Source organism: Rhinolophus hipposideros (assembly GCF_964194185.1).
Source record: "Rhinolophus hipposideros genome assembly, chromosome: 12".
Lineage (NCBI taxonomy): Eukaryota > Metazoa > Chordata > Mammalia > Chiroptera > Rhinolophidae > Rhinolophus > Rhinolophus hipposideros.
This window is the reverse complement of record NC_138058.1, coordinates 11,079,112-11,094,370: the sequence shown is the minus strand read 5'-3', so window position 1 is coordinate 11,094,370 and position 15,259 is coordinate 11,079,112. Positions and strand designations below refer to the sequence as shown.

General features: G+C 37.6%; 1 protein-coding gene across 1 annotated transcript in view; it reads left to right on the top strand.

Moving 5' to 3' along the window:
• Positions 1-15,259, top strand: part of EIF5B (eukaryotic translation initiation factor 5B) — a 63,289-nt gene that overhangs the window by 34,121 nt on the left and 13,909 nt on the right. Inside the window, exons 8-14 of the mRNA XM_081068476.1 lie at positions 217-306; positions 1,838-1,912; positions 5,905-6,188; positions 10,360-10,467; positions 11,010-11,120; positions 13,691-13,758; positions 14,279-14,420. Of these exons, the coding sequence (XP_080924602.1) occupies positions 217-306; positions 1,838-1,912; positions 5,905-6,188; positions 10,360-10,467; positions 11,010-11,120; positions 13,691-13,758; positions 14,279-14,420 (878 nt within the window). The remainder of the gene's footprint in view (positions 1-216; positions 307-1,837; positions 1,913-5,904; positions 6,189-10,359; positions 10,468-11,009; positions 11,121-13,690; positions 13,759-14,278; positions 14,421-15,259) is intronic.

The following is a 15,259-nucleotide window of genomic DNA, read 5'->3' as shown; positions in this document are numbered from 1 at the left end:
TTGTTTTCTTCCTCAACCTTCTGTAATTTTGCATTCTTTGAGCAGACAGAAAAACTGCTGATTCCTGTAAAATACATGACTGATATTTAAACATTTTCTAAACTTGATAAAGAATTTGGGTTTACATTGAGTGTCATTTGTACTTAACAGAATAAGTATCCTAACAAATTACACACTGAAAAAGTATTGTTAACTTGGTTTCTGCCCTTTATTCAGTGTCTGAACCAATAGAACTAAGTGCTGCTGTAGAAGTTGTGGAACAAGGAGTGCCGGAAAAAGAAGAGTCCCCACCTCCTGTTGATCCAGGCCAGTAGTATTGGCTAATTAATTCCTATTAAGTAGTGGTGATGTATCACAAGGTGGCTTAGTTATCATTAGTTTGGGGAACCAAACATCTGGCAGGATGGCCTTCTTTCTTTATGGTTCTTTCTAAACCATTTCTTTTCATTTCCACTTTGGAAAAGTGTAGTAGTAAGACTTGAATCAATCTTGTTCTTTTCAGAAGTGATAGTAAAATGTTTTGCAGAGAGGATCGAGGTTTTTGCATTTTCTCTGATGTTTGTTTATGGATCAGAAATCTTGGGTGGTGCCAGAACAAATGAAGTTCTTTCATCCTTCTGAAGCAAATTGAAACATTTTACATTAGGACTTAACAGTCATAAAGATTGGCATTTTTAAACCTTCTTAGATATCAGCCTGTTTTTAGTAAATCAATAAGAGGATTGAACTTGTTCATTGTATGTGTGTGTTTTGAGGTTGGAGAAAGTCTCTGGGTTTCTTTCTCTCTCTCTTTAAAGAAAAACATTGTACTAATTCATGAGACTAGTTACTGAGAGGAGATCTAGAGGCTATCCTAATCAAGGTAAAATCAAGAGAATCTTGAATGTTTAAAGACAGGAGTGGGAGTGGGGACGTAAGAGGATGTCAAGACTGACCCACATTGGGGAAATTATTGATAGTTTCTTTCCTTTTCCCCCCTCCTATTCTCAGTGTAAAAAGGATCATTTACCTGGGCACATCTTCACTTAGCATGATGAAATTAGAGAAATTCAGGTTGATATGCTTAATAGCAGCCCACTGATTTAGATGACATGTGCAGCAGCAGAAAGAACTGCTAATTTAGAAGGAAGTTTTGAGCATCTGCTCCTGACTCATTTCCTCCTCAGCATGACTTATGCAAACATTGGCAAATAACTGGTTATTACAGGGAAGCAGATACCTGTGCAACCCTCATCATCTTTTTATTTGAGAATAGTGTTTGCTTGATTGGATCCCAGTAAAAATAGTCATTGTTAAGGAAAGTAGTAAGTTTTTAATATTCAGAGTTGCACCTTTCTGGCAGTTTTGGGTTATACACATAGTATTCTGTTCTTACTTTCAACTGGAGTAGAGCTATAGCTTTGCACCTCCAGCTATGGGATTTGAGTAGTATTTGTATGTATCTATAGAGGCTAAAACAAAATAAATAATAAATTCTTAGGTATAAAGTTGAAAGATCAGAAAGAAGATACACGTGAAATTTCATTTGTTTTCAAGGGCTGAGAGTGATCATATGCCCTTTTCAAGATCTAAAGCACCAGTTTAATGCCTGAGTTTCTAGTATTTTAATGACCTCAAATATGAAATCTGGGTTAAGTTTAATATGGTATAGTCAAAACACTAGGAAATTGTGAGGTGTTTAATAATAGTAAATTATAACACGTTAGCTATATTGAAAAAATAGTTCCAAAGGTAATGAAATTGTGTACATATTTTCTATATAGTGAAAATATTCCTTTTTATGGTAGCATAATTTTCTGCTTTTCTCTGTGTTTTTAATGAAAGCTTTTATTTACAGAAGAGGAAGAAGACACCGAGGATGCTGGACTGGATGACTGGGAAGCTATGGTCAGTGATGAGGAGAGAGAGAAAGGTGAACAGCTCATTAGCACACGCTGATAAATCCAGTGGTTATTACAGGTGTTGAGATGTAAAGGAATAGCCGGTCCGCTGATGATAAGCATTCCTGAGCATTCCTGTGCAGAGGGGCCGGTCGTGCTCGCTCCATTGCCCTGGTTCCTAAAGCCTCGTGTAGAGTCTTGTTTTATGAGTAAATGGGTTTTCAGCAAGTCATTCGTAAGATAGCTGCCTGGGATTTAGAATACATTTTTTCAGAGTGATAATGTTATAAATAGGGTGAGGTTATTAAAGCTAGCCTACAAAAAGCCCCTTTAAACTTAAAATATAATAATACAAAGATAATACAAATAATAGTATAATACCTAACCACTACGTATGAATAAAAATTGCCTTTCTTTGTCATTACTTTCTATCTTTTATTACTAACATCCACTTTCTTTGGGTTTAATTTGCTGCCTTTTTCTCTAACTTCTTGAGGTGGATATTTGTCTCTTTGGTTTTTCAGCCTTTCTCCCCCCAATACATATTTTTAAAACTGTAAATTTGTCATTAATCGCATGGTTGTAGCCCAATTGCGCAAGTTCTGATATGTTGATATTTTTAAATTTCCATTTTGATATTTATTAACTTATACCTATGGTTTACTTAGAAGTGTATTAATTTACATAAGTGGGGACTTTCTAATTATCTTGTTACTTCATTGTGATCAGAGAACATATGTGGTTCTATCCTTTGCAAGATGTTGAGACTTAATTTACAACCCAGCAAATGGTTGATGTTTATGAAAGTTTCACATGTGATTGGAAAGTGTATGTTCTGCAGTAGTTGGGTGCCTTGTTTGCTGTATTTAGTCACGTTCGCTGTTCATTTTGTTCGTCCTTATGTTCTTAGTTTTCTTCTGGTGTACTTCTTTGTTACTAAGAGTGGTGTGTTAAAATCTCTCATCGTGAGTGTAGGCTGGCTATTTCTCTCTGAGTTCTGTTAATTTTTGTGTCATATATTTTGGTGCTATATTAATAGATGAATATGGGCTCTATCTGAATTGACTTTTTTATCATTGATTTATTATTTTGTTTATATTATTATGTTTTATTTTATTTATTCATTCTTAGCAATGCTTTTTGCCTTCGAGTTTACTTTACCTGATAGTAATATAACTACACTGTCTTTGATTTCCATGGTTTGTTTTTATCTATCTCTTTCTGTATCTTAAAGAGGATATAGTTGAGATTTTAAAGTCGAGTTTGTCGGTTTTTGTATTTTACCTGGTGCGCTTAGCCCATTACATTAACATTTGATGTAATCAATGAAGTATATTGTTTTTATATTTATCATCTTACTAATTTGATAAAATATATTTTATCAAATATATATCAAATACATATTTGAATACATATATTTTATCAAATTATATTTGAACATATATTTTATCAAATATACATTTGATAAAAATATATTTATCATCTTACTAATCACCTTCTTATTTGTTCTGTTTTTTTTTTTTCCTTTCTTTTCTAACCATATTTTAGATTGTTGGATTTTGTTTTTTTAACATTTTTTTCCCTCCTTCCATGAGCTTGGAAGTTGTGTACTTTTCCCCTTACTTTCAGTGGTTAATTTAGAGACTTTTTACATGGATCTTTGAACTATCAATATCCATTGTTACTCTCTCTCCATACAATGCAAAGAGCATTGAGTACATGACATTTATCATTTCTCAATTTATGTATCATTGTTCTCATTTTAATTCTCTATTTTAAACCTCATAATAACTGTCCTTTTTTACAGTCAGTATTTACATTTGCCTATATTCTTAGCTTTTTGTTGTGTTTAATTTCTTCCTGCATCTCTGACCTTCCATTTGGATCATTTCTTCCTGCCTGAAGAACTTTTAGAATTTTTTTTTTAAATGTGTGCTTTTTGTTTTTTGTGGGTTTTTTTAAAGATTTTATTGGGGAAGGGGAACAGAACTTTATTGGGGAACAGTGTGTACTTCCAGGCCTTTTTTCCAAGTCAAGTTGTTGTCCCATCAATCTTAGTTGTGGAGGGTGCCATTCAGCTTCAAGTTGTCCTTTCAGTCTTAGTTGTGGAGGGCGCAGCTCAGCTCCAGGTCCAGGTGCCATCCCTTGCGGGAGTTGAACCTGCAAACTTGTGGTTGAGAGGATGCGCTCCAACCAATTGAGCCATCCGGGAGCTCAGTGGCAGCTCAGCTCAAGGTGCCGTGTTCAATCTTAGTTGCAGGGGGCGCTACCCACCATCCCTTGCGGGACTTGAAGAATTGAACTGGCAACCTTGTGGTTGAGAGCCCACTGGCTCATGTGGGAATAGAACCGGCAGTCTTTGGAGCTAGGATCATGGAGCTCTAACCGCCTGAGCCACTGGGCCGGCCCCGAATTTTTTTTAATATGATATTTGTTAATGAGGCATTCCATTTTTGCTTTTCTAAAATGTCTTTGTCTTTTTATCTTTATTCTTGAGGTTAGTTTTTCCTGAGTGAGAAATTCTTTGTTGAAATTCTATTTATGTAACACTTTGAAGATATTATTCCCTTGTCTTGGCTTTTATTGTTTCTCTTGAGAATTTAGGTATCAGCCTAAGTTTTTCATGTGTCTTTGGTTTTTAGCAGTTTCATTCTGATGTGGCCAGGGTTGATTTCTTTTTATTTATTCTGCCTGTAGAGCTTTCTGAATATATGGTTTTATGTTTTTATAGTTTTGCAATGTTATGAGCCATTATTTTCCCTCAGAGATTCTAGTTATGCTTACTATGATAGATAGACCTTACTATATCATTGTATCTTTTCTTTTTTTCTGCATTTTCCACCTTATTGAGTGTTTGTTTTTCATTCTTGATTGTTTTTTCTCATATGTCTTCTGGTTCATTAATTTTCTCTTCAGTCATTTTTATCTCCTGTATTTAAGTTTTAGAATTTCCATTTAACTATTTTTTATGGTTTTTATTTAGTTTCTGAAATTTTGAATCTTATCTTTTGCTCCCTGGATGTTAGAAACTTCGTCGTTTTTAAGTTTTAGTTTTGTAACTTCAGTATATGGAAGGCATGTTGGTTTCTATGTGCTGACTTTCCTGATGTGAATTGTTTTTTCATGTAGTTTGTTGTTTTTATATGTTGTTCTGGATATTAAACTTGTAAAACTATGGAAATAATATGTGGTCAAGGACGGTGTTTTCTTTCTCCAGGGAATATTTATATGTCCCTCATACTCCTGGTGGAGGTACGTATAAATATCCAGCAGTATGGAATCACCTTATTTCAAACTTAGAATTGAGAAAATCTGGAGGTGTTCTGCCAAGAATGGGGAGGTTCTGTTCACTTCCTGTTCATCCTTACTGATCGGGTCCTGCTTGCTTCAGGATTTTACCCACAGTCAGTTTGATACCAAATGTTGGTCCACCTAGTCCCCCTGAATCCTTGGGAGACCTGAACTCCTAATGCCTGGACCCGTAAGCACTGAGGGTCTAGGAAAAGCTCTGCGTGGCCTTCAGCTGCCTCTGCCTGCATCAGCAAATGACCCCAAGGGGAAGGAAGTACTAGCATTCTGTTTACCTCCCTGGTGGCTGCTCACTCTTGTATCCTGGCTCAGTAATGCTTTTTTATTACCTCACGTGTGGATGGGTGCAGTAAGTTTTCACTGTTCAGTGAAACACTGTAGCAGTTCTTCATGGTAGCATGTAGGGCCTCCCTTACCTAAGTCGAAATGCTGACTGCTTCATCTTGTTTTCCTTGTGTTCTCCAAAGTTTAATGTGTTCTGTGAGTGATGGCATGTAGGTATGTGTGCAGAGGTATTCTCAGCACATGCCCTCTCGTTATACACATTCGTTAGACCCTTTGCATTTAGGATGCATGACGTTAGTCTGGAATTCCTGACCCAGTGTGGCTGCCTTAGTGGGTGTACTTTCAGTGTTGCTTTCACGGTCTCTCTTAGCTTGATGGAAATCTCATTTTTAATCTTCATTTATTTTAAAACGTCCCTGTTTTTCTGAAGGAAACACAGTGCATATAGAAGTAAAAGAAACCCCTGAAGAGGAGGAAGAGGAGGAAGAAGAGGAAGAAGAGGATGAAGAGAGTGAAGAGGAGGAGGAAGAGGAAGGAGAGAGTGAAGGCAGTGAAGCTGAAGAAGAAGATGAGAAGGTGTCAGACGAGAAAGATTTGGGGAAAACATCAGATAAAAAACCCAGTAAAGAAGTGAGCTCAGAATCTGAGTATGACTCTGATGATGATCGAACTAAGGAAGAAAGGGCCTATGACAAAGCCAAGCGGCGGATTGAGGTATTTCCCCTTCTCTTTGCTCCTTTCTCTCTGTGAGCCTTAGAACAGTACTCCACAGCTGTGGAGCAGCACTTGGAACGTAGTCGCAGAGGAGCTTCTTGTCCTGTCCTATTGCTGTAATGTCGAGACACGATAGGTCTGGCAGCCCCTTGCCTATGTCAGCGTGCAGACTGCTGCGTCTTGTTTTTCTGTGCTCTTTGAGTGGTTTCTAGGCACGCGGAGGCATTGTGGGCACGTACCCGCTAGTTACCCGCATCAGGTAAGTGTTTGCGTGCATTGCATATTTACATTAATCATTGGGAGGCGTCGAATCACTTAGGTTGTTTGGCTTCTATCTGTTAAAGTCCACATACTTTGCAGGCTTACTACGTTTTTGCTACTTAATGCAATAGGCCTCAAGAGAAAGTTTCTTTAATTATGTCAGCTTAGCATAAATAATACACTAAAAACTACTTCGGTTTGTTTGAGGATGCTAAACTATTTTAAAGCTAAAAACTATTTTAGCTTTCCTTTATCTTTTCATGTATAATTCTAATTTTTTATTTTTTGTTTTCATACCTATATATCAGTGTTTGCCTTTTCCTTCTGTAAAGTCTAGACAAGGATACAGTTTCTGAATTTCTACAGGACTAAGATCTTCTGTTGTACATTGGGGGCTCTCAGACCCGGCCGGCACTATTGACATTTGGGGGCCAGATCATTCCTTGTTGTGGGGAACTGTCCTCTTCATTGTAGGATGTTGAGCAGCATCACTGCCCTCTGCCCACAAGATGCCAGAGCGTCCCCCTCCCTTCCCCCGACTGGGACTGCCTCTTTCTGCAGCACGTGCTCTCTGCAGCACGTGCTCTGGCAGCTCCCTAGCTCTGTGCCCAATTGTGAGAGCGTTTGTGCTGCGGTTGATGATTTAAAAACAGCATACAGAATGGGTATACAGCAGAAAGCAAAAGCTCCCCCATTATCTCACTCCCCACACCTGTTCATAGTTCTGTGTGTATGAGTTGTAGGTTTTTAAAAATGTTTAATTAAAAGTAAGATAATAAATTTTGTAGAGACATTTTTTTTTTCACGTAACAATATGCTGTGGACGTCTTAGCTCACCACATTTTTAAGCAGCTTTGTTGAGATATGCTCTGTTATAAGTGTACAGTTCAGTGATATTTTATAAATTTACAGTTGTAGAACTATCAACACAAGTTCAGAATATTTTCATACCCCCAAAAGATTCCTCGTGTCAATTTGCAATCATTCCCCATTCCTAGCCCCAGGCAACTGCTAATCTACTTTCTGTCTCTATAATCTCTGGAAATTTCATAAAAATTCAATCAATAATATGTGGTCTTTTGTGTCTGTCTTATTTCACTTTACCCTGTTCATCTGTGTGGTAGCTGTATCAGTACTTTGTTCCTTTTTATTGCCAAATAGTGTTGTGTTGTATAAATATACTGTATTTTATTATTATCCATTCACCAGTTAAAGGACATTTGAGTTTTTTCCACTTTTTGGCTGTTCTGACTAGTACTGTTACAAAATTCTCATATGAATGTTTGCATAGAAATGTGTTTTCATTTCTTTTGGATATATTCTTAGGAGTGAAATTGCTGAATCGTATGGTGGATTTGTGTTTAACTTTTTCAGAAACTGCTGAACTATTTTCCATAGAGGCTGCACAATTCTGGATTCCCAACCGCTGAGGGTCCTAGTCTGTGCATTCTCACTAATACTTGTTACTGCCTCTCTTCAATTGTAGGCATTCTAGTGGGTATGAATTGGTACGTCTCATTGTGGCTTTAAATTAGGCTTCCATTGCCCCTACTGATGGTTGGTAGATTTTCCTGAATGAAATGTTTCTCAATTTCTTATGGGCCTTTGGCCAATTTGTAGAGTCTCTCAGTGGTTTTGACTATTTTGTCCAGTTTTACCTTTTCTTTTTGGGAAGAGGATTTGCTGAGCTTCTCATTCCATCATTCAAGAAGTCCTGCCTCAACACCTTTAACAGTTATATATTGTATTCATTTTCTAGGAGGATCCTAATTTAACTTTGTATTAGTCTGCTTGGACTGTCATAGCAAAATACTACAGACAGGGTGGCTTAAATGACAGGCATTTATTTTCTGACAGTTTTTGAGGCTAGAAGTCCAAATTAAAGGGCTAGCAGGGTTGTTTCCTGGTGAGGGCTCTCTTCCTGGCTTGCAGACAGCTGCCTTCCATCTGGGTCCTTCCATGGCCTTTCCCCTGTATGTGCTGAGAGAGAGAGAGGGAGAAGGAGGGGGGGAGAGAGAGAGAGAGAGATTTTTGATTTTTTTCTCATAAGAATACCAGTTACATCAGATTAGGGTCCTAACCTCATGACCTCATTTGACTTTAATTACCTCCTTTAAGGCTCTCTTTCCAAATACAGTTACACTGGGGTGTTAGGGCTTCAATGTATGAATTTGGGAGAGATGCATTTCAGTCCGTAACAAACTTCATGGTTCCCAAACCTTGCTATGGTTCCCAAACTCCAGACTTCTGAGCAAGTATCTTCATTGTGGATTGGGGTCCCTACCTACATGATTCTGTGCAACCAGATAGGTATTGTCAGCCTTAGGTTTAGGAAACACTCATTGAGAAATCCTCCACTAACGAAGGTAAAGTGGGGCTGGCTCTTTGGCTCAGGTGGTTGGAGCTCCATGCTCCAAATGCTGAGATTGTCTTTTCGATTCCCACATGGGCCAGTGAGCTGCGCCCTCTACCCCTAAGATTGTGAACAACAGCTCTCCCTGGAGCTGGGCTGCTGTGAGCAGCCGGAGGTTGGTGTGGGTTGGCGTGAGCTGCCGTGGGCTGCTGTGTGGCCGGCAGCCAGCGAGAGCTGCTATGAGTGGATGACTGGCAACCGACTGCCTCAGCTAGGGGAGCACAAGGCTCATAATACCAGCATGGGCCAGGGAGCTGCGTCCTACACAACTAGACTGAGAAACAACGGCTTGAACCGGAGTGGGGGGAGAGGGAAAGGTGGAAAAAGGAGGTGAAAAAAAGATACTGTTATAAACAACACTGTAGAGAACAAACACTGTTTTATGGGTGCGTCTTTGTGTACTTGTTGTGTTGTTGCTTCAGGACAAATACTTAGGAGATAGAATTTCTGAGTTGTAGTCTATACTACATTGCCTTCCAGAAAATTTTGACACTTTTCTAAGTATGGGCGAGAAGGTAATTTTCAACCATATAAAATCCTAAGGTCATGATGTTTGTATTTGAGTCGTACATACTAGTCTTTGTTTTATTAGTCTTTGCTAGTAGTAATAAATACTCGCGTCTTACTTTGACATTCCAGAACGTTTTGCATTCCAGTTTCTACAGAAAGATCTAGTGGTAGAAATGAAACTAAAGAGTTCTTAGAAAGAAGGTTTTTAGATGGAAATTAGTACTGTAAATGACATTACTTCAGAATTTGGATGAAAGTTTTATGTCATTTGAATGCCAGCTTTGTTGTGCTTGAAACGTTTTCATATGAAAGAAGAATTGCTGGCATGTGTTTTTGTTTGGTTCTCAGAAAGCTGAAGTGTTTGGGTCAATGCTACAGAGAAACATTGTGGCTCAAGGACAAGCTTTCTCCTCCTTAGTGGTAGCTTAGGAAGGTGGGACGGGGCCTTGGATGTCTTAGGCTGAGGCCTGAGTAAACTCGCTCCTAATTGAAAGGCTTTATGGTGTTTGCACACTGGATAAAGTTTTGAAATAAATTGCTTCAAAATGTTTTACAACTGAAGTTCTAATGAAATTGTTTGAATGCAGGAGTATACCCGTTTTTATATAACCCCCACATAAGTTAGAGTTTGTACTGTATAGTAAGGATGACAGAAAGATCAATTCCTTTTCTATTCATTATATTCCATTAAATTAGCCATGTGCAGAAGTGTTCAGAAGTTTGAGCCCACACTTCACACCATTCTTATTCATATTATTAGCGCTGTTCTGAAATCTCCTCGAACCAGGTTTCTCCTTGCGCAAAGGTACTGTGATGGGAATTAGATTGTGAAGCTCACATTGTGAAATGTAATCACATGTAGTTGTACCAGCAAAGAACTTAGATGAAGGTTGTGGCATTTTCTTGACAAGGCAAAATAATTTAAAGGAAAATAATGATAGGGTTTGAAATAATGAATTTTGAGAGTTCTTTTTTTTTTCCTCCTAGAAACGGCGACTTGAACACAGTAAAAATGTAAATACGGAAAAGCTAAGAGCCCCTGTTATTTGTGTACTTGGACATGTGGACACAGGGAAGACAAAAATTCTGGATAAAGTAAGAAAATACTGTTTTGCATTGATACAACTTTCTTTTTTTTTTAAAGATTTTATTGGGGAAGGGGTGCAGGACTTTATTGGGGAACAATGCGCACATCTGGGACTTTTTCTTTCCAAGTCAAGCTGCTGTCCTTCCAATCTTAGTTGTGGAGGGTGCCGTTCAGCTTCAAGTTGTTGTCCCTTCAGTCCCAGTTGTGGAGGGCGCAGCTCAGCTCCAGGTCCAGTTGCCGTTGCTAGTTGCAGGGGACGCAGCCCACCATTCCCTGCGGGAGTCGAACCGGCAACCTTGTGGTTAAGAGCCCACCGGCCCATGCGGGAATCGAACCGGCAGCCCCTGGAGTTAGGAGCACGGAGCTCCAACTGCCTGAGCCACCGGCTAGCCCGATACAACTTTCAATAAATGAATGATACCTCATAAAAAGCTAATAGAAACCACAGCATGCATAGGCAATTCTGTTTACAATAAATAAGTTACTATTTACTGCTTTTGCTTCGTTTTGCATTTTGAAATACAAACCTGAAAGTGCTGTCTTATCCCAGCTCCGTCACACGCATGTACAGGATGGTGAAGCAGGTGGTATCACACAGCAAATTGGGGCCACCAATGTCCCCCTGGAAGCTATTAATGAACAGACTAAGATGATTAAAAATGTAAGTATACTGTGATTCATGTGTTTTAACCTCTAACAAAACTGAAAATATAAACTATTTGAAACATAGGAAAAAAGAACAGAATAATATAACAGACCCATATGCTTACCATTCATAATTTACATTTGTGCAATTTTGCCCTATTTGCTTCCAATCTTTTTTTAAAGACATAAAACATTAGATGCAGGATCCCTCACATTCCATTTCCTCCCCTCTTGCTCCAAGAGGCAGTCGCTAGTCTAAAGTTAGAGTATGTCATTCCCCTCCGTATTTTAACATTTTTGCCATAGATCTTCATGTTTCAAAATTGGGTTCCTTCCCCATTCGTTTTTTCTTCTATCAGATTGATTATATATATTTTTCATCTGTCTTATTTGCTCTGTTTTGGAGATACTCTATTTATTTATGTTGAATTTAACACTTTAAAGAAAAATAACATCAGATCAATGTACCGCCTAATGAATCATTGTGATTAATGCAAACACCCTTTGTGTCACACCTGTGAGGAGATAAAACGTTGCCAGTCCCCTCAGAAACCCTCTCTGTTCTAATCAAAACCCTCTTCTTCTACCCAGGAGTATCTTTTAAAGTAATCTCTACCTTTTAATGTGTTAGGGGTTGCAAAATGTTGATATTCCAATCCAATATCCATCTTTATTTTATTGGATTACTTCTCTAAAGAAATTGGTCAGATTACTTCTCTAGAGAAACTACCCAAGCTACTGTTTTGTTACTCAGTGACAGTATGTGTAAGAAAGGCAAAATAGCTGATCCTTTACCTTTATTTGCCAGCTTTTATAATAGTGTCCACTTTGGTTTGGTTTTATATTATTACAAACTCCTGGATTTCAGCATTTACTGTGGGTTTTTTGTGTTTTTCTTCATGTTTACTGTGTTTTAATCCATCTCAGTTAGATTATGCTGAGATTGTCCCATCTTTGCCAGGTATTGGCTTCTGAGTCTTTTTGATATGATTCCGGTCGTCTTTTTGGTCTTTGCCTGCTGTCTGGTACAGCAGGATGTTCCAGACTCATCTTTTACATAACATGCTCCAGACCTGGAATTGGGCCTTGTAAATAATTCCCCAGTTCCATTTTCACAGAGGAGGTGACAGTGGTAAATTAGAACTGAGAAGCAATGTATAAGTGACATGTAGCATGTATTATCACATGCGACCCTTACTTAGTCTTCTATACACAGAAAGGGTCAATGACCTTGTCTCTCAGGTTTTGTTTGCTTGTGTTTTATGAAGCTCGTTTTGTGGTAGACTCCTAAGGAATAACGGGAATAATATTCATTGAGTTTTTTGAATATTGGAGAGTTACTTTGTGGCCTTCATCCTGGAAAGTCAGTTGGCTACATATAGAATCCTTGATTCCCATTTTCTTTCCTGCAGTATCTTAAATTACTCCAGTTTCTCACATAAAGTGTGGCCTTTCAGGTTTGATCACAGGCTGGTTTTCATCCTCTTAATAATTTTTTTCATCTTGGTGTTGGTTATTTTAGATCAGTTTTCCAGTTATGTGGTCTTCTATTTTAGTATGTAGTCTAAAATCTTTATTTTAGGACAGTTTTCTTTAATTATAGTTTTTTAGATTTGTAATTCCAAATTTATTTTGGTTGCATTTTACCTGGTATTTCTTTGTCATTGGGGAATGTATAACAGCTTATTTCACTAGTTGGCAGAACTTGAAGTTTGGTGTTATTTTAGAACTTGAAGAGCATGATTTTTTATTAGGCCTGTATTAAAGTTCTCTGGATAATCTTTATCTGACTATTGTGTTTGTATTCTAGACACTGGAGTGGAAATAATTATGGTGCTCAGTGAATGTTGGTTTAGGATCACCAGAATGCAAATTGGAAATGTTTTACATTTGAATCACTTTGACCTAGATGAGGAGATAAGATTTTGAAAGAAATCTTTTGAAGATTGTCAGAAAGTATAGATAAGCAAAGTAAAATGATTTTGTGTGTGTGTGTGAGACAGAGAGTTGATGGTCAGTGCTACTCCCGGAGCTTAAAAGAGAATGTTCGTTCCTTTCAGGCCTGTTCTAATGTTTCCATTCATTTATGTACTTTTATCCAGAAAATCAAGTGTTTATGATGTGATTTGAATAAAACAGAATATGAATTTATTCTTTAACATTTTAGGTTGGGGTGTTTTTCAGAGTTTAGAATGGTTTCAAAATTGGACCAGAGAAATTTTCCAGATTTTGAGAATGTCTTCTTGCAGGTCAGCTTTTTCTAGATAATCTCTCCGATAATCACTCTGAGTGACTGCTCTGTCATTGTTACTGTTAACTCTGCTCACATTTAGACTACCTCATAGTTTTATGACCTTAACAAAGGGAATATTTTCTTATCTGTTTTTTTTCTGCAAAACTCCTTTTTGTATGAATGAAAATATTAACTTGTGCTTTGCTGGTTGACTCACTGTTTTCAAAACAGTTCATTCATTTTGAAAAGGAAGTGGTGAGAGTTTCAAGTTTTCAAGGCAGAATAATTGTTTTGTAAAGAAGCTTTCATTGTTCCGGCTTCCTTCAGCTCTCCACTTTTCCCCACTTTTCTAGTTTGATAGAGAGAGCGTGCGGATTCCGGGGATGCTGATTATTGACACTCCCGGGCATGAATCTTTCAGGTAAGAGCAGAGTCTTGTCATCAAGCAGCCTGCTTGAAACCAATGGGAAGGTGTGGCTGGTCTTTACTCTTTGGGTAGTATTTTATCTGTGGGAACTGCCAGCCTTCACCTGTGCCTTACTGATTAGTAGTCGTTTGTTTGGACACTTTTTTTTTTTAAGAGAGAAAAGTCTTTTCTCCTTTGAAAGAGTAAATCCTGATACATTCGTGGTCTGTCTCCAGTTAAGCCCATTATAGGTGGAATTTTATCTAGCTGCCTCTTGGCCATATTCCTTAGTGCAAAAGCTTGGTCAGTACAACTGGCAGAAATATTGCAGTAACTTCTGGAACTGACTCATTCCAGGTGATGTCAATTCACTGTCAGATAAGCATTTGGCAATTGAAGGGCTAATGACACTTGAATTTAATGCATGTACTTCATTTTGTTCTTTTTGTTTAGGTTTTACAAAGAAATTAAAATTTTAAGTTTAAGTAAAATTATTAATTTCAAGATTTCTATTCATCTTTTTCCTTTTCAACAGTAATCTGAGAAACAGAGGAAGCTCTCTTTGTGATATTGCCATTTTAGTTGTTGATATTATGCATGGTTTAGAGCCCCAGACAATTGAATCTATCAACCTTCTGAAATCGAAAAAATGTCCCTTCATTGTTGCACTCAATAAGGTAAGTTCTTATGAAAAATTAAAATGTGAAAAACATGCTTCTTAATTTTTTGTGATTAAATAAAAGTAGTATAACTTTCAAGTGAGAATGCACTTGTGCTACATTCAGTGTATTTTGACAGATTTATAAACACACACGTACTCACCACCATTCAAAATATAGACCACCTCCATATTCCCAGAATGTTCCCTCAGGTTCTTTTGCAGTCAGTCTGCCTACTTCCCCAACCCCAAGCAAACTGATCTTTCTGTCACTATAGACTAATCCCGTCTGTTTTATAATTTTATGTTAAAGGAATTATACAGTATGTAATGTTTTTACTGTTCATGTTATTATAGAATTCTCCATGTCGTTGCATGTGTCATAGGTTGTTCCTTTTTGCTGAGTAATATTTCATCATCTGAATAATACCACACTTTATTTACATGTTAGACATTTGGATTGACTCCAACTTTAGGTTACTTATTAATGAAGCAGCTGTGAACATTTGTATACAAGCCCTTGTGTAGATATTTGTTTTTGTTTACTGTGAATAATACTTAGGAATAGAATTTCTGGGTCATATGGTATATGTATGTTCAACTTAGTATGAGAAAATGACACATAAATTTTCCAAGGAGATTGTGCCATGTTACATTTTAACCAGCAATGTGTGAGAGTTCGTTTCTGCACGTTCTTCCCAACACTTGCCCTGCCTGTAGCCATTCTATTAAGAGTGTAGTGCTAAATTGTTGTGGTTTAATTTGCATTTACATGATGACTAATGGCACCAGACACCTTTTTTGTACTTATTTGCCACCTCTTCTTTGTGAAGTATCAAAATTCTTTGCTTGTTTTTT